Source organism: Perna viridis, chromosome 2, assembly GCF_037379345.1.
Source record: "Perna viridis isolate PV_CMFRI_1.1 ecotype Kerala chromosome 2, ASM3737934v1, whole genome shotgun sequence".
Classification (NCBI taxonomy): domain Eukaryota; kingdom Metazoa; phylum Mollusca; class Bivalvia; order Mytilida; family Mytilidae; genus Perna; species Perna viridis.
Window position 1 is genome coordinate 62,074,361 of NC_142446.1, and position 18,450 is coordinate 62,092,810.

Below are 18,450 nucleotides of genomic sequence, written 5' to 3' on the forward strand. Positions count from 1 at the left end.
AGTGCTGATACTTGATACAGATCTTGTCAGTAACCTTCGCTGTAACTGGTCCATTTTGCTCCAGATTGTAATTTAAGTACAGCTCTACCTTAAAACCAGGCAGAAGCTTATGATTAATGATTCACCCATATCTTAATCCCAAAATTCTTTTGATTGGTAGTCCTTCAGTAAGCCTCATAGAAACTGTATTCAACAATAAGAGCTCCAATGAAAGTTTGTCACTGGAGATAAAATACTTAAATTTGGTAACAGTCTGCAATAGAAAAGTACAGGAATTTTTTCACCATAATGTTTAACTATAACCAATCAAAAAAAATTTTCACAAATACATAGCAGATCCAAGGACATGAAAGCAGGAAGAGTTTTTTTTTTAAGATGTAACAAATGTGTTTGAACAGTTTCATCGATTTTCTTGAGATCACCCCTGCCTGATTTTGAGACAGACCTATACTTAATGGATATAACAAACTGTGATAAGAAATATAGTTGTCATTCATTAAAAAGTTATAGTCAGAACTGTAAGCTTTTAAAGCCCATTCAAAGCAAAGGTTTCCCTTTAAAGTATTGATATCTTATTTATAAGTGAAGTATCAGTCTCTGTAAGAATCAGGTAGAGTGTGAAACGGTATGAAAAAAGATTTGTTGGTAAATGGAGTTTTAAATTTTAAAATGAACATTTAGAGGGCAGATAACTCTGTCAAAAATCGCATTTTTCTAACATTATTGAAACATTTCTGAGCAATTCCAGTGATGCAGAGATCAAATGATGGTCTTTTCAAATAGAAAAAGCATCCTTGAGTAAAATAAGATTATTAGATCAGTGGGATTTTTATATGCATGTTTCAGATTTTTTTGCCATTGTGTCTGATTCTTATAAAAACTTACACTTAAGAATTCTCATTGTTATTGACCAATTTCTATGTTAGTATCTCTTACCAGTAATTGGTGTATTTGTGAAAGTATGAATAGAAACTTGAAGGATGAAGAAAGCACATAGATTTTTTGGTGTTCTATCTGTGGCAGTTTTACTTTTCAACAGTTTACCCATCTTAGACACTGACTAATTTAGTAGCAGAAGGGGTTGGAATCTTTTTGAAGAAAATAAGTGTTACAAATTTGGGGAATTTTGGGAATCTTCTGATTCCTTCATACAATCTACATACCAATCTTTCGATAAAACTTCATGAAATTCTCTGGAGCAATTTAAGGAGAAAATGCACTGACAATGTTTAACATGTAAAACCCTTGAGTTAGATTATATCCCTTAGGAGTCCTTCGACAGAAACTATATTCCTTCATGCACATTTATATATGATTCCCAACCTTCCTTAAAAAAATTATCAAAAATCCCTTCAGCGGAGTTGCGTTCACAAGAAATGTAGATTGACAGACGGGCTGATTCCTGAAAAAGACTGTTTGCGGGGGTATAATTATTCTGTATTTCCCCATTACTTAACAGAAAATATTTTCACATGAAAAAATGTTTATATTGGTTGCAGCTGAATTATAAATAAAGATGTTGCGATTGCACGAACAAAACATTCTTATCCGACCTCAAATAGTATAGATTCTGTCGGGAGGCGAGGAATGCAACTTCACATAAATGGTATATGTACAAGGCAATTTTGTTACATTTTATTGCATTGCAGAAGAAAGTAAAGCGCTAGGTGACTTTTATAATGCCGCTGCAGTTGTCGTAAAAGGAACGTCGACGTCACAAACATCGTATCCGAGGCAGACGTCGCAGACAAGATAGATGCAGGTTGAGCTTCAGGAATCGGTAAGTTGTTTCCCAATGCAAATCATCTTTTCAGTGATGATCTTAAAACATGCTGCATGTTCGTTCGTGTTGGAATCTCCATCTTCTACTGGTAAAAGGGAGCTAAATACAGATAAAACGTAATAAAACACTAAAAATAAGGCCCAAATTTTCGGCTTTACGGCCTCATTCAGGGCTGTGGAGAGACAGACTAGAGAGATAATGAAACCTTAAATTCAAGATCATTTTCTTGACTTTACACAATTCTTATACTAAAAATTCCGTCCCAATGTGGAATCTTAAAGGTTTAAGTTTTTTTCAGTATTTATGTTTCCCGCCATTATTATTAATCCGTCTGGCTTTTTGTTATGAAATAGACGTGTGGAGCTGAGCTGATCTTACAAAATAAAGCCAAGCGACGTATTTTCTTGACAACAGATTATATTCTCATAAAGACGTGGACGGCTTATTGTATTTACAGACGTATTCATCCGTAATCCATTAACGGCATTGATTTTAAACTTTGTAATAAACAGTAATTTCCATAAATTGTGAAACGTTTCCTCTCCTTTCCTTTGATAGTGTGCCTTTAATCATTAAGATCAGTTTGCCTTTATGAGAATTTCAGTAGAATTCTACGTTTGTTTCTAATCGATGAAATTGACAACGAGCTGCGGGAAAGGAAATGTCACCATTAACATTAGAAACAAGAAATCGACATTGTTATGAGATCGTAAATACATCGTAAATAACTAATACATCGCTAAAAGCATTCAATTAGTATCCCTAAACATCGTAACTGCCAGTTATATCGACAATGTCAAATAGAATCTTATTTGATCACTAAAGATGTTGCTCCGAATACGACGGCTGAGCGGGGCACCATTCTATATGAGAAAATGCCGTTTCAAAAGCGATGCGTCGGACGGCCCAGATTAAAGTGATTCCAGTACCCATCATGGAGTCTTTCTGCATTTGTATGTGTCTGTAGAATTTTCTGATCAATTTAAGCACCATCATATTGTACCTTAGTTCCTTGAATATTTGTTTCTTTGTTCTAGCATTTATCATATTTTTTTTTATTTCAAATAATCACGCGTGTTAATTTTTTCTCTTGACCTGTGTCTTGTTTTCAAAATGATTGGCTCCGTCGTCCTAGAGAACGAGTAGTTTGTGCTCGATGGTTAAGTTGTGAATCTTATCTAATGAAATCTGAAATACTTGGCTTTTCAATTTTAAAATCTCTATATTTCACCTGTTAAAAGCCATTTAATTTAAAAATCATAGGTGTTAGATGCCGAGGTAAAATTTAAGGAGATCAAAAGGGTTGATAAATGCAGGTAAATCCAAGGGGTCACCGGAGGGAAGGAAAACAAATAAATAACGATTGTCAAGCAATACAGTTTGTTTTACGCGGATTTTAACGACCTTGTTCAAACTGTCATCGGCTGTGATATTTTAGTAAACTTAGTTTAATTGGATTTACATGTATTTGTCGCCACATACCTGTGATAAACCTTTAGTATATTGATGCGTGACGTCACATCAATGTGGTCTTCTTAGAGACAAGTTGTAGCTTCTCTAGTTACCGGGTTTAAATGGAGTTTCAGGAGAAATAAACGAAAATATCTTAGCTTTTTGGATATTGCACTTATTTAGGTAAGTAGCATATTTATTCTGTTTCTTTATTTTGTACCAGTGTATATATATTTTTTAAATCTGAGAAACAATGCTTCCTATCAGAATCGAATTGCACGACGACCCTTTAAATTGCTTTTGTCAAATAATATTGATATTATCATCCAGATTTAAAATGCGAACATCAAAATATTTACAGATAAAATGTAACTGAATGAAAGATAGTTTCATAAGGGGGATTTGAATATGCTGTGACATGATTATATCCGTATAAATAGTGTGATAAGGATCAGTTTACTGATTTAATTAGACATGTTGACTTTAATTACTTATAAATCAGGGCTATCAATCTAATTTTAAGTAACTGGCAACGCTTCCGATTCTTTATTTAGCTCTCTACGACTCGAAATAACATGGGAAATTAGGAAATACATATTTCCCAAACACGGTTGTTTATTAAAGGCAATTCATGTTCAAATATGTGTCTCAAATGAAGTAGAATTAAAAAGGTTACGACTTATTATAAAAGGAGATTTATATATATACAGATATATGTCAGGATTTTTTGCATTTTTTTATGATGAATATAAACCAAAAAGAAAACAATGGTACCTTACGTAAATACGAACAATGTACATGCGGCTCGGGATAGGTTTTTATGATCAAATTTCAAAGGTTGGACTTGGCAACAAAAGATGCATTCTGCGAGCTAAAAAGTAACCTTGGAGCATTTATATATAAGAGAACTTATGTGTATAAATCTTTATCCGTCTTATATTTAAATAACAGAACTTTTCATTATCCATTATGATAACATTGCCATTTAATCTACTTGAAATTTATGTCAGAAAACAAGAAATCAAGCTGTATTTAAATAGCGTGAAATAAGACGTCAATTATTCATAGAGCTACATTCATGGAGTAATGTATGAACCTTTCCTTTATTCCACAAAGGAGTAATTGATTAAACCTTATGGGAAAGTACAACACAGCAAATAACTTGTGGTCACGAAATATCTTCGTAAGAATCTGTTTCAACTAGGCTTTTGGGATTATATATACACAACATCTCTAGGTCATTCTAACGGCTAATACATACGAAGTCAGTGTAGTATTTGTCAGGTAAGCACTCTTTTTAATGTTAAGAAAAAGGAAGAAACATTTTATCTGTTTTGAGTGGTTATATATAGACACTTGTAGGGAGACCAAAGAAGTGGAGAGATAGCGAGTTTCCCATGGGTACGTGAAGAGCATTTGTTGATAATTGGGACTGCCCGGGTCGCTAGCCGGGGCTGTTTCGTATGATAGTGCACCGGTATGTTCCTTGTGCTTTACTTTGTAACGTTAAATCTATATGAAAAATGTTCATTCTCGCTTGGTCTTGTTTTCATCGTCAATTTATTTTGGTGTTTTAACGTGCTAAAGGGTTAGTTTATGGCCAGTGTTGTGTTGGGGTTTTCAGTCAACCTAGTTGACCTTTTGAAATGCCGTGGGAAATGCCACAAAGCCACATAGTATTTACAATGGAATAGAAAGCTTCAAGATGAGTGCCGTCCGTGCGAGACCCGACAGGGTAGTCAAGGACGTTAAAAAAACCCTTAGTAGTACCTCAAGGTGAACTTTATCAATGGTTCACATAAGTCGTTCTTTCTCTCTTAGTTTCTTTTCATTCTCTATAAATCAGCTCTCGTTTAGTGTTACATGTTACGCTGGTCCAATATACTTATAATTTGTCAATTCACCAGCATATTGGTTGCTACAGGATTTTGATTATTTGTCGTTTCGAATAAACAGGTTCTTGTTTTATGGCTTGGATTAGACAAGTTTTTATGTTATTCATGTAATGGAATAGGTAGGTTTTGGGTTTATTGTATTAATAGAGGGGACACGGGTTTATTCATGGTTATAAGCAGACAGGTTCGTAGTTTTGCTCATGGTTCGGAAAAGACAGGTCCTTGTTATATTCCTGATACAGAATTGACAAGTTAATGCAAGGGCAGATTCAGGCGGGGGCGTGGCGGGCGTGCGCCCCTTCTAAAATTTGCAAAGCATGGGTTGTCGGGGATAGATTTAGGCGATTTTAGAATGAAACTTTAATTTCTCGCTAATTTTACCACAAAAGATATATCTACATTGCAACCACTCTAGAATAATATTTCAAAAAATTAACCTCACAAAAACTTTTGCCCCCCAATCTAAAATCCTGGATCCGCCCCTGAATTAATGTGTAGATATCCATGTCAAGTACTGTACGTCCTGATTTGTTTGTTAGCTGTATTGTTACTAAGGTTTGGCATTTCTGAATTAACATTTATTTGAACCGAGGCCCTATAAGCTCACTTTGACCCCATTTGACATTGATGAAAAGGTATTTTGATGAAGGCTGTATGATCACATATATATATGTGTGTGTGACATTTGCGGTTGGAATTGTGGGCAACATAATGAGTGTTTCTGTAAAAGCGAATACGACAATGAATTTTGGAGGATACGAACTAACATCTAGACTGGGCTGCTCAGCAAAGTAAAGGCTTGTTATGACAATTGCTTGAGTGACTTGTAGGTGAAGGGACATTTTTCTTCACTATTCTAGCTTTGACCCCTAATAATTCTACCATTTTTTGCACCCATATAATTCTTTTCTGTCAGTTTCTGTATGTTTTCTGTCGTGACGAATGTTTTGATGCATTGTTCCTTGTTTCTAATGTTTCGTCTTTACTTCTTTAACTTAAGAGTTATGATCAATATTAATGTTTCCGAATGGCCCTAAAATATAATATTTTACAATTATACATTATATATTTCATGTTACATTAAGCACGTCACAATTATGAATATTGTTAAATCATTTGCATTTGTTTCACTATATGAATAGTTTATATCAACAAAACATCTCAGACAATATTGACTTTAGTAACCATGGCAACACTATTGACATATAACAATGACACAATGTTGCATTATCTATGATAGAAAAAGCCATCCGGGTTTTGAAATTTAAATCCATATTAAAACTACCTTTTTGATTTTTCATTCCACGTACCATAAAATCGAAGACAATAATTGATTACTGAATCTAATGTGACAATTTCTCGCTCGCTTTGTTCTTTAAAAAAATATGCTTAGTCAGTTGCATATATACTTTATTGAATTGTTTAAGGGCTATGAACAACTTATACAGTTCTATGAATTGAATGTTACATTATGTTGCCTTATTTTTCTGTTACCGTCATGGTAAGCCTACAACTAGTGGACGAGGTCTACTGAAGGATTTTTTATCACTAATCATAAGCTTCTGCCTGGTTTTAGGCAGAGGTGTACTTAAAAATGTATCAAGTTATTTCAACAGCTAGCCCATTTTTTGTTACGCTTGGCCGAAAATGATTCCTAAAATGTCCATACTGAATTCTTTCAACTACCCAATTTTTGGTACGCTTTGTCTATTGAAGATATTAAGCTATGGATTCTGAATTCCACAATGCATCCTTTTGTTCAATAAAGTTAAAGGGGCTGTATGCATTTACCAATCAAGTACTTTATTGCTTATCGTTCTGAATTCGGATTCATATTTTACAAAATGCACCGACTTGGCTAAGTGACCCAAAAACACACTCACAAAAATCTTGATGTTAAGTTTGCCAACACAGCTGATCTTTGATAATTTATTATATTGTGTGTAATTTATTTCTTTGTACATGCTTGTTCTAAATGACTTGGTAGTATGGACCAACATGCAGTAAAGTAGGGTGGCATGATGGAAAATTTAACAGTTACTTGTGGTACACTTACCTTCAATTTATTTCATTTCAATTGCATATGTATTATTTTGCATACTGTTCAAGTTCTTGTAATCTGTCGTTTGTGAGAAATTATAAAGACACTTAAGTACCATTCCATATAAAATTCAGACAATGCCAATGGTAGAAGCTTTACTTTTGTGTAACTTAAGTCCTTTCTGCATACAGATCTGTATTTTGATGAAAACTATACAGTCCTGGTCCACACAAATCAACTTAATCAAGAAAAATAACTCTTGCAAAGTTCTAATTCTATACACAATGGATGCTTTTATATCAAAAGTGCAACAAGCATATGACAATCTAAGACTAGTTATATGGTCTGTAACTGTTTCTTAGTAAGAAATTAAAGTCAAATAGGCGGGTTTTTGACATGCAGGATTCACGTCATGCCAGATCTTTGTAAAGACTGCCACTATAAACATGAAAGATAAAGTACGATATACTACGGCTCAGGGCGGACAATGAATATCTGTAAAAGGTATTCGCCACGTAAGTCAAGTCATATTGTCTGTCCGAATTTTTGTTTTGTAAACCGGTACCATTTAATACATTTATATTTAGTAGAAGTCTTTACAAATTTCAAACAAGAGGTTACTCATGTTAAAAAAAACACGCATGTAGATCGAGAACGCATGGTTCGTGCGGTTTTATGTTTTTTTAACCACTTCTATCATTGACAATGTCTGAATTTTGTATGGATTGGTGCTTAAATCTACAGCCATTGATTTTAAGATTAACTTGGCTTTTCGAATACATACAGGTACATTCTTATGGACACCTCTATGAAAAGAGATTATATTTATCTCCTGGGGAGAATTTCTGTTCAATACATGCACGGTATAATTAAAATTTTTCATATGAATATTCTTACTTTGATAACAACTAATTTAAATTTCACGTATTATCTATACTTCTATGGAGGAATATAAATATAGAATTTGATCTGCCCCGATGTAAATGCAGATACATAGAAAGTCAACTTTAAATATTTGTATTTCATCGTAGCAACAACGTACACACGAGTTTGTGACTTTCTATGCTGCAAAAGTTCACTTTACAATATAGAGTGAGTAAAGTTTACTTTCAAGTGGGAAACTTAAATATTTATTGATCTGCAAATATTTGATTGGAAACATTTGTAAATAGAAGTTGGACGGGAGAGGTCTTATTTTGTGGTTTGTCACGCTCAGTAATTTAAACATCTTTAAACATCATTTATAAAACAGCTGTAAAATCTCTTAAATCTATTTATTTACTCGTACATGTATGCTAATCGTCCATCAGTTTTATGCTAAATATATCGATTCGAATTAGTTTCTATCCTTGAAAATGTAAACTGAATTTTAGGTTTGAAACGGAAGTAAGGTACATTATCAATGTACGCATAAGGTCACGCTTTAAAAACCCTATATTGGTCGCAAAATGTGCTGAGTGTGCGAATCCAGGCTATTGCTTGCTTATTTTCTTACCAAGATTAGCACATTTCTTTTTAATACCAAAAGGTTGTTCCGCCATTGTCATGTGATAAATTAAAATTATGCCGAGATAGGCAACGCGGTGTGCGAATCCTGGCTGTTGTTTGCTTTTTTGTTACTAAGATTTACATTGTAATGTGATAAATTGAAATTAAAAACTTTTACAGTTTACCTCCCTTTTGCGTGTAATGAACAAAGTGTGTTACTGATTCAGTCCGTCTTTAGAAACGCGACGTAAGTTCAAAACTCTCGGTCCCATGGCGCTTTTTATTTTGTTGTCTAAAGAACACATGTATTCTATTTTAGTATTTTAGTACTTGATGCCCTAGCATGAGAACGACAAGTCAAGGGGTACTAACTTGGAGATATTGAATGTTTACTTTTTATTTACAACCCCTTTAAATCTCAAAGAAGGTCGGATTATTTCTTGGAATAAATCAACTCGGAACTTTATCCTCTGAACACATTATTATTTGGCTAGAGATCTACTAGGTTTATAATTTGAAAAAAAAAGCGTCTGGGAAACCGACTGTGATCGGGAAATCAGAAAAATGTAGGCAGGTAAAATACGTACTGATAAGAACAACGCAATATCTAATTCTAAAATCTAAACTTGAAAAAAAAAAACTATTTCAATATTGATTGTTATTTTTTTTACAGATTATCAGAATAAAATGGTAAAAGGCTGACAGTGCAATAACCTCAGTCGAAATGAGTGCAAGACGAAAAAAGAAGGATGAAAAACCCCCTCCTGCAATTGGGCCGGGGAGTAAGATTATTTCTCTACCAGACCCATTAAAAAAGCACATAAAACGTGTTGGCGACACAAAGAAAGTTCATCTAAAGTTTGGGAATTGTAATTATAAAACGTTACCGATTGAAATTTACAACAATGAGGAGCTTAGTCAATTAACAGTAAGATTTACAGCTGAAAATAACCGTCTGAAACGGTTACCAAAGGCAGTATCTGCCTTGGAAAACATAGAGTTCTTGGACATTGAAAATAACAATCTATCTGCATTTCCGGGTTCGGTGGCAAAAATGAAAAAGTTACAAATTCTCAAAATTGAAAATAATTCCATTAAGAAATTGCCTCCATCGATTCATAAAGCCACTGGATTAACTAAAATATTGGCAAAGAACAACCGAATACGTGGATTGCCGAAAAATATTGGAAAATCCGCAGTTGCCTACGTCGATGTTTCTGGAAATTTGATCAAAGCATTTAAAAAGGGAGTCTACGAAATGACTGCTGAAATTGATCTCTCGAACAACCGACTTACCGAAATGCCACCGGCTACCGTGAAGAAACCAAACATTCAGAAAATGGTATTGGCTAACAACGGCATTTCGTATGTCCCGGACAATATCGATAAACTTCAAAGATTGACCTGGCTTGACCTCTCAAACAATTCCCTACAAGAACTTCCGGCTCAACTTGGTGGCGTAAAATTTCTCCATTTCTTAGACCTGAGTAACAACAACATCAAGAACCTACCGGAAGAGATATGCAATTTAGGATATGCGTTAGATACCCTTAATATTGCAAACAATGAAATTCCTGTTCTCCCGCACGAGATCGCCAAGCTGAAAAAGCTTCGAGTGTTCTACGTTCAGAACAACCAAGTGGAATATCTTCCTGAAGGAATTCGTGATCTGCCGAGTCTAAGTGTGCTCGATGTTTCTCAAAACAATTTGAACTCGATGAAATTTGCTGTGTATTTGAAGCAGCTGGAGACATTACATCTTTCAAAGAACCAAATTGAAGTTATCCCGGTGGAAATCGATCACATGAAATCTTTAGTGGCTTTAGATCTATCATGGAACAAGATTCGAGAGTTGCCGGATTCTGTTGGCAATGTTAAAACTATGAAATCATTAAATGTCGCAGGAAACAAGTTATTGATGCTACCGGAAACTCTTGGACAGGAGCAAGTGCTGACATTTCTGGATATTTCACATAATAAACTAACTGCTGTACCACAGGATCTGCGCAAACTCAGAAACCTCGAAACGTTCAACCTTAGTCACAACGAGGTTGCCGCCATGCCGAAGTCCATAGATTTCTTGTACCAACTTCGCTTACTAAACGTTGCCAGCAATGGTTTAACCGAACTTAACTTACCTAAAACACTTACCTCACTAAATTTGTCGGATAATCCATTAACGATCAACCCGTCGGATTTACGCTCAGCATTAGTAGTTATCGGCGACAAGGACCATTTAAGGAATATCACCGAACTGACGCTATGCAAACTTAGTATGGATGAAATTCCACCTGCCGTATTTAACATGCGTTGCTTGAAACACTTTGACGTGTCGGAAAATGCGCTTAAGAATCTTTCCGATATATGCAAGCTGAAAGCGTTAGAATCAATTAATGCTAGTAACAATGAATTGACTGAACTACCTGCAAAAATAGGTACATTAAACAAACTTCAGCGGTTAACTGTCAACAACAATGGAATTACCGAATTTCCCCCGACAATAGTTAAACTTGTGTCTTTGAATCATTTAGATATGTCTTTCAACAAAATGGGTATACTACCTGATAATTTCGGAGATCTGAATAAGTTGACTTTATTGGATATATCAAACAATGAGTTGGTGAACTTTCCGAGGGACCAAATTGATGTCTTGGCGTCGCTTTTGAGTTTAAACGTGTCTAAAAATCACATCGATATAATGCCAATCGAGTTTCCCTATCTGTATCGTTTACAAGCTCTCCAGGTAGCAAGCAATGACATTAAATCACTACCAAATGACCTAGATAGAATGAAGAACTTGGAAGTCTTAGACATTTCGGACAATATAATTGAAGTTTTACCAGAAAGAATTTGTAAAATGCCAGCTTTGAAGAAGCTAGATTGCTCTGATAATAAAATAACCAAGGGATTCCCTAAAGCATGGGAAAATCTTCGGCAAAAATGTTCGATTTCTTATGGAGATCAGTCATCCTTCAAAGATCGTGAGCCACGTGAGAGACCCCACGATAAAGAAGCAGAGGCACAAAGTAGTCCAAAAGCTGGAAAAAAGGGATTAGGAAAGAAACGAGTCGGTCCCACAGGCACACCTCCAGCTAAAATAAAATCACAGAGCATGAAATCTGCACCGCCATAATCTTGTAGGTTGATGCTAAAGGTTGTGAGCGGAACTCGTGCAGTCATAAGTCGGTATCATCGGCCATGTAGAAGGAAGAAGATACAGTAACTATCAAGTTCGTCGTCTGTAGTCATGACATCGATGGAGGACTAGAATTCCTCTTCAATCTACAAGGAACGACAACTCTGGATTATAGATATCGGCCAGATTAGTGTGGTCAAGTGCTAGCATGATAGAGACGTACGATAGGTCAATGTATACTCAAATCATCTTAGTTTGCAATATATGTGACATGCAATAGAATTCTCATTTAAAATACCATTTGTAAATATTGCTACCATTTTTCTTACCGAATCATGTTGTTATGCTATAGTTTCTGAATCGTTGTATGGTGCTCTGTTGATTTCAATGTAACTGCTTTTTTTTTAATCTAGATGCGTTTTATATTTGTATAACCATGGCCACTTTATTGAGAATTTTTCTACTTTTGGTCTTTAATCTGAATTCTTCTGAATACTAGTTTTACCGTCTATGGAAATAGTATTTTTATTTAAACTGAAATCCTTTATCATATTTGTAAAAATTACTATAAAAACTTGTTTTACATTCACTGGTTTCTGTAGTAATTTGTGAACAGTGCCATTAATTGAAAGCCGTGCATTTCGGTTTCAATGTTGGCCTTTAACTGACGAGTTTCAGGGGCGGATCCATGTCGGAAACCCCTATGTTGGGAAATTTGATGAGCAAATATTAGCCCGGAACCCCTTGCCCCCTTTCAATTTTCTTGAATCCGCCCTGTGTTAATATAAAGAATTTGTATCGAATGACAGCGAGTTGTGTATATCTTGCCGTTTAATACCTCCGGTAGTTTATTGAAGAAAAAAAAACATAATTCATTAGACTTTTGAATTGACGTGTTGTCTTATGTCGTGAGTTAGTACGAATTTAAGTGTCTGGCCGCAACTTCGTCTCGATTCATGTTTGGAGCATATTGATATATTTATCATGTATACTGGTAGAAATCAAAACCGAATCCTAGACGGTCACTCTCTGTGTGAAATCGTGTTAATTTTAGGTCCGTATCCATGTGTTTACAAATCATCCATTTTTATAGAATATTCATATTTTTTTGTTGTAAATGTTATAGAAGTAAGAAAATAGAACCGTCCAAAGACTTAAACTGTGATACCTAATTGATATCTTATTTAATTTGTTATCTTTACTTATTAAAATTACACTATTTTCTATACGGCTTTATATTGTTGTTCCTTTTCAGTGCGAGAGAAGTGAATTGTAGGCGAATGACGAAGGAATATCTATCTTCAATGAAACTTAGCATAAAACGAGAATAGGTATGGTGAATATGTCAAAGAGATAACGACCCCACCTGGATGAAAATGTCAGCCCAAGGCCAACCATTGGTATTCAATGAACGACGAGGAAACCCTCACACTACAGTGCAGGCTGCAGCTGGTCCCAAAACATCATTACACAAAAGTACAGCGAAAGAGTTGCCCCTATATGCTCAAGTAACATACAAATAAACTAAAGGTGAAAAACAAAACAACCAATATCTTATGTCTTGATGTTACTGGTACAGGAATCGAGAAAATAGAGACCATTGTGCAATTTGCATGAACACACATAAAAACAACGACTTGAGGAAATCAAAAGCTCAAATACCCTTTTTAAATGTTAGACTTGTATGCTTCGTTGAAGATCAGTTCACATTTAAGAACGTCTTGGAAAGACCGGGAAAAGATGATGCCACACAGATAAATACGATCTACAATAACGGAAATATAGACCGCAAACTCAGTACCTAAAAACGCAAAAATAGTTCCGCCGCCATCGACAGAGCATCCAACATTTGAGTGTGTTTTTTTCCCAAACTGTAAAGGTCTTGTGATAATCGAAAACAGGAATAAATAATGGAAGTCTTGGTGATAAAGCTACATAACAGTAGACCGAGTTGTATGTTTAGAAGTGACAGTGTACTAAAAAGTCTACGTACAAAAATTATCTCTTCATTGGCATGCAGTGCCGATCACTAAACACGTGGAATTTTTACCTTCATGCATATCTATTTTTAAGAACCCCATGTCTCAACAGAAGTTAATTTAATGACCACTATCTGTTCAGAACGGGACAGGAATCACAAACCAAAGACAAAACAACCCCTACCAAAATAACAAAACAAAAAAAAAACCAAACAAACACCTAATATAAAACCAAAAAACTCAATATGACAACAACAAAAAATGTCCAGGGGTCATTAGGACAAGTATATAGCTTTCTGTCATTCCTGTTGGTTGTTTGGCACAAGTAGTAAACAAAATTGCTTTTTTATCATAGCATTCCGTTGAGCGAACCTTGTGGAAAACCCAACAGAACCACGAATTATCCTATTTCATCTTAATAGTATTTTCTTCTTTTAGTGAAGTGGTTTCATTGATCAAAGCGCAACAACTCGGATCTGGTGAAAAGCTTCGAAATCAGTAAAATTTCGTTTATTTTTCGCATTTTTTTATATTTCATTTCATTTTATTTTGTTTTTGTTTTTTTTTTCTTCATTATCTAAAACTACTTTATTTCAAGCTCAGTAAGTTTTAAGTAGTAATTAGCAACTTGCCAAAACTTAACGAGAAATCGAAAGACCCAAGCTCTGTGCTTCGGTAATTAATTAATCATGTACTAACCCAAGCGACACTAAAAACTGCTCACCACAAATCTTCAGTTCAGGGCGTGGATCTGTCGTTCGGATACGAAGTGTCATTGTCAACATAATAATATCTGACAGATTAAAGCTCAAAGTGACAGCAGTGTGTATAAATATTAATACAAACTTATTTTAGCATCACTTTAAACATTTTCATCAGACCCTGTACCCTACCGCTGACTTGCTATGGCTTGTTTTACCAGTACTCCGAAATCCAAAAGCGGAGAAAAGGTTGCACTTCTGAACTTTGATGAAATAGAGGACGACGTTTCGTCAGGATACGATTCTCCTGCATTTGTTCATGACATTGATAACGAACGCAAAGAAGACAAGACAATAGAAACTGAGTACATCGTATGTGAAGAATCTGAACTTTCATCTGACGAGGGTTGCTTCGAGTCAGACGATGATAGCGATGATCTTGATTATCTCGAAGAACAAGAATTTGCACCGGACGACACCATGAAAGTTACGAACATGCAACCGTTGATAGACAATATACGCTACATTCTATCGATGCCAGATATGTGTGACGTGGTGTTCCTTGTAGGGCCACAGAGAATTCCAACTTTCGGACTGAAATCGATTCTCGGAACTCGAAGTAACGTTTTCTTTAGTATGTTCTTGAAAAAATCAAGAGATGAAATGAACTCAAAGAAAAAATCCAAGAAGAACAAGACCGTCTGTTTTGATAACAAGACAACGATTATAATTGACAGCTATGATGTTGATGTTTTCCAATCATTTTTACTTTTTATTCACTGTGGATCTGTTGTCATGGATGCTACAACTGTTGTTGGTCTATTGTGTTGTGCTGCGGAGTTCGATATACCGGAACTACGTACTGCATGCTGGGAATTCATAGATAGATGTCTGACTCCGTGTACTGTTACCGTTGTTCTTAAAGAAACACTTAGATACGAAGACCATGTCGTTGCACGGAAAGTTAGAGATGCAGTTTCAGACAGAAAGACTCAGATAACATCGAAAAAGAAAGCGTGTGTACGTGTTGGGCCTGTTGGTCAGGAAACAGTGGTGTAAAACTTGGTATTGTCGAACTCAGATAATTTTTAATAGTGCTAAATATTAGGCAATTGAAATTGTACAGACATTTTATATTTGTTATGGTTTTAAGGTGCTTTAATAAAACTTTTATACATTGTAATTAGAATTATTGAATTTGGTTGTATTGATATTAACATCATTACCCAAAACAAGGACACAAAACCAAGGATAAAAGTGACACAGACATCCGTGGAAAAAAGGCAAAAAACGTTCATGAAAAGTCGAAGGTAAAAGAAAACCTTGGGGTAAAAACAACAGCACAAAGCCTCTGCCAAAAGGTAGAATACAAAGAATAAGCATCCATGGAAAAACAATGGATACTCATTCATGAAAAAATTACAGTGACAAAACGTACATGGAAACGATTACACAAAGCAAGGGATAAAACGGCATTAACATTCATGGAAAAATGGTGAAAAAATAGCCATAGAAAAAAATCATTGAAAAACCATCACATTCATACATGAAAAACTGCAGCACGAAACATCTGTTAGAAAAAAATTTAAAAAAAAACAATGATAAACAATGCAAAAAAACGTTCAAGGGAAAATAATAGCAAACGCATTCATGATTTAAAAAAATGGGTAAGCATTAGTTAAAATATGGAAATCACATTCCTAAGAAACAATGCAAAAACATTCTAAAGAAACATGAAAAAAAAAACAGGAAGAAAAAAAGGCGAATCATCCATTAAATCCAATGGCACAAATAATAAACCGTCAAAATTATCATCATGAACAACACATTCATTGGTGAACAAAATTATCTGTCATCATGAACAACACATTCATTGGTGAAGAAAAATAAGAGGAAGAATGGATGAAGCTTCCACGAAAAACCACCCGAAAAACATTCATGATTTTTGTCTCACTACGACAAAAAAAAACGTACATGGAAAACAATGGCGCAAGATGTGCACATAATACATCAATGGAAAACAAAAATCCTTTCCATACAAACAAATAAATAAAACATTAACAAAAACAAGTACAAAAAAAAAAGTCATAAAAAATTGCAAAAGCATTAATGGGGAAAAAACAATGTAAAAGCATTTCTGAAAAAGTCAATAAAAAAAAAAAAACATTGGCAAAAACAGTCATAAAAATGCAAGAAGATGCAATCGCAACGGTGAAAGAATTCATATACAAACAATAGACAACAACATTAAAACAATGTGCGAAAATTCGACCATAGATAAGAAAATAAAACAAATAAACCACAACGGCGTAGTCAGATAATCACCAATCATTCTTCCTTTTTCACCATAGTTTATGTTCTAACAGACAAGTGGACAACGGTTTTACAAAAAAATCATTTTTAAAGAAAACCTATAAATGGGAAATCAACCATAAGAAAAGGAAAATAACTTAAAAATAATGTTATATCTTCAACTGTCATCTGGAGTCAGAAAATTAAACTATGTCGTTTTGTGTTGGTACTGTGGTTTTTAATAAGCTGAAATACTTATTCATAAAGGGAAAGATTTGATATTTTTAATCAACCTCATCCGCAGACCTACAAGCCGCTTTCTGTTTCACTATATATCACTCTGCTAGTTTATAGGCACTGCCAAACAGAATATGAAAAATTCATAAGGCACAATAGCTAATCATTACAAATCTGCAAAGCTATTCCCGTTGTGCTGTACTAATTTGCACAAAGAAGCGGACCCTTTACCCCGGTCTGAACCATTGAAGCGTTTCTCTCTCTGTTAATCGTTTGTTTTGTTGCTGGCATTATCAATACACTCAGCAAAAAAAAACTCAAAATATAAACGTGTCAACTTGTTACCTTCTATATTCAACTTCTATGGAGAGAAATTGATCCGTAATTCTTAATGTTCCGAAAATACCAAAAAACATTTATTATAATGAAAAATAAACATGAACTTGGTGAACATAAGAGTAACCAGTGAAGTTGTTAATTACATATATTAAACAGAAAATATCATAGATAAAGTACCATCTTTGCAGTCTCCATTGAAATGACGGAGGAAAATCGAAAACACAATTTTAATGTAACCTTTTGAAATTCAAATAATCATTTCATATTGTTTATGTTCGTAATCAATACAGGAATTAAAAGAAAGCGTCATATTTTACGTATCTAAGGTAGACATTGATCCGAGTTATAGATATGTCAGCAATTGCCTATAGAGATGTCAGTTGAGAGGCACGGTGTAGGTACCAGAAACAGGCAAATAACTACGTTTAGTGGTGAGGTGTAGTGTAGGTATCTAAAACCGGCAAAAACTACAATCGAGAGAAAGGTGCAGTGCAGGTATCTATAACAGGCAAAAACTACAATCGAGAGAAAGGTGCAGTGTAGGTATTTACAACAGGTAAAAACTACAATCGAGAGAAAGGTGCAGTGTAGGTATCTACAACAGACAAAAACTACAATTGAGTGAGGTGTAGTGAAGGTATACTGGAGAAGATCCAGTAACTTTGAAAAGAAGGGGTGCCAGCCGGGGTTCCTCAGAAAATGGGAGTGCTAGGCCATTATTTGTCAATTTTACATATGTCCAATAAAAAGGGAATGCCACCCCTGCATCCCCTGGGTCCGCCACTGGTATATAAAACGCAAAATCTACAATTAGGAGAGGTGCAGTAAAGGTATCTAAAATAAGCAAATATATAACCAGGGGAGGGGTGTATAGTGTAGGTATATAAAACAGGCAAAAACTACAACCAAGGGAGAGATGCAGTGTAGGTATCTACAACAGGCAAACACTACAAATTTTTGAGGTGTAGTGAAGGTATACTGGGGCAGATCCAGATAGTTTGAAAAGGAGGAATACCAGACGGGATTCCTCAGAAAATGGGGGTGCTAGGACATTATTTGCCATTATTTGTCAATTTTACATGTGTCCAATAAAAAGGGAATGCCACC

The 18,450-nt window shown here is 34.9% G+C and overlaps 2 protein-coding genes across 3 annotated transcripts; both read left to right on the forward strand.

Annotated features, from left to right (window-relative positions):
* The first annotated feature begins 3,293 nt into the window (after nt 1-3,293).
* LOC148626371 (uncharacterized) lies at nt 3,294-13,019 on the forward strand. Of its 2 annotated transcripts, none has more exons than XM_088570308.1 (2): nt 3,294-3,418; nt 9,333-13,019. In XM_088570308.1, the coding sequence occupies exon 2, from the start codon at nt 9,384-9,386 to the stop codon at nt 11,790-11,792; it is 2,409 nt and encodes an 802-aa protein (XP_088426434.1). In that variant the 5' UTR covers nt 3,294-3,418; nt 9,333-9,383; the 3' UTR covers nt 11,793-13,019. The 2 variants fall into 2 exon arrangements, with proteins under 2 accessions (XP_088426434.1, XP_088426433.1); XM_088570307.1 differs by lacking the exon at nt 3,294-3,418 and adding an exon at nt 3,901-4,519.
* Nucleotides 13,020-13,147: 128 nt separating this feature from the next.
* Nucleotides 13,148-16,601, forward strand: LOC148626372 (serine-enriched protein-like). The gene has a single exon (XM_088570309.1). The coding sequence runs from the start codon at nt 14,680-14,682 to the stop codon at nt 15,532-15,534; it is 855 nt and encodes a 284-aa protein (XP_088426435.1). The 5' UTR covers nt 13,148-14,679; the 3' UTR covers nt 15,535-16,601.
* The last annotated feature ends 1,849 nt before the right edge of the window (nt 16,602-18,450 follow it).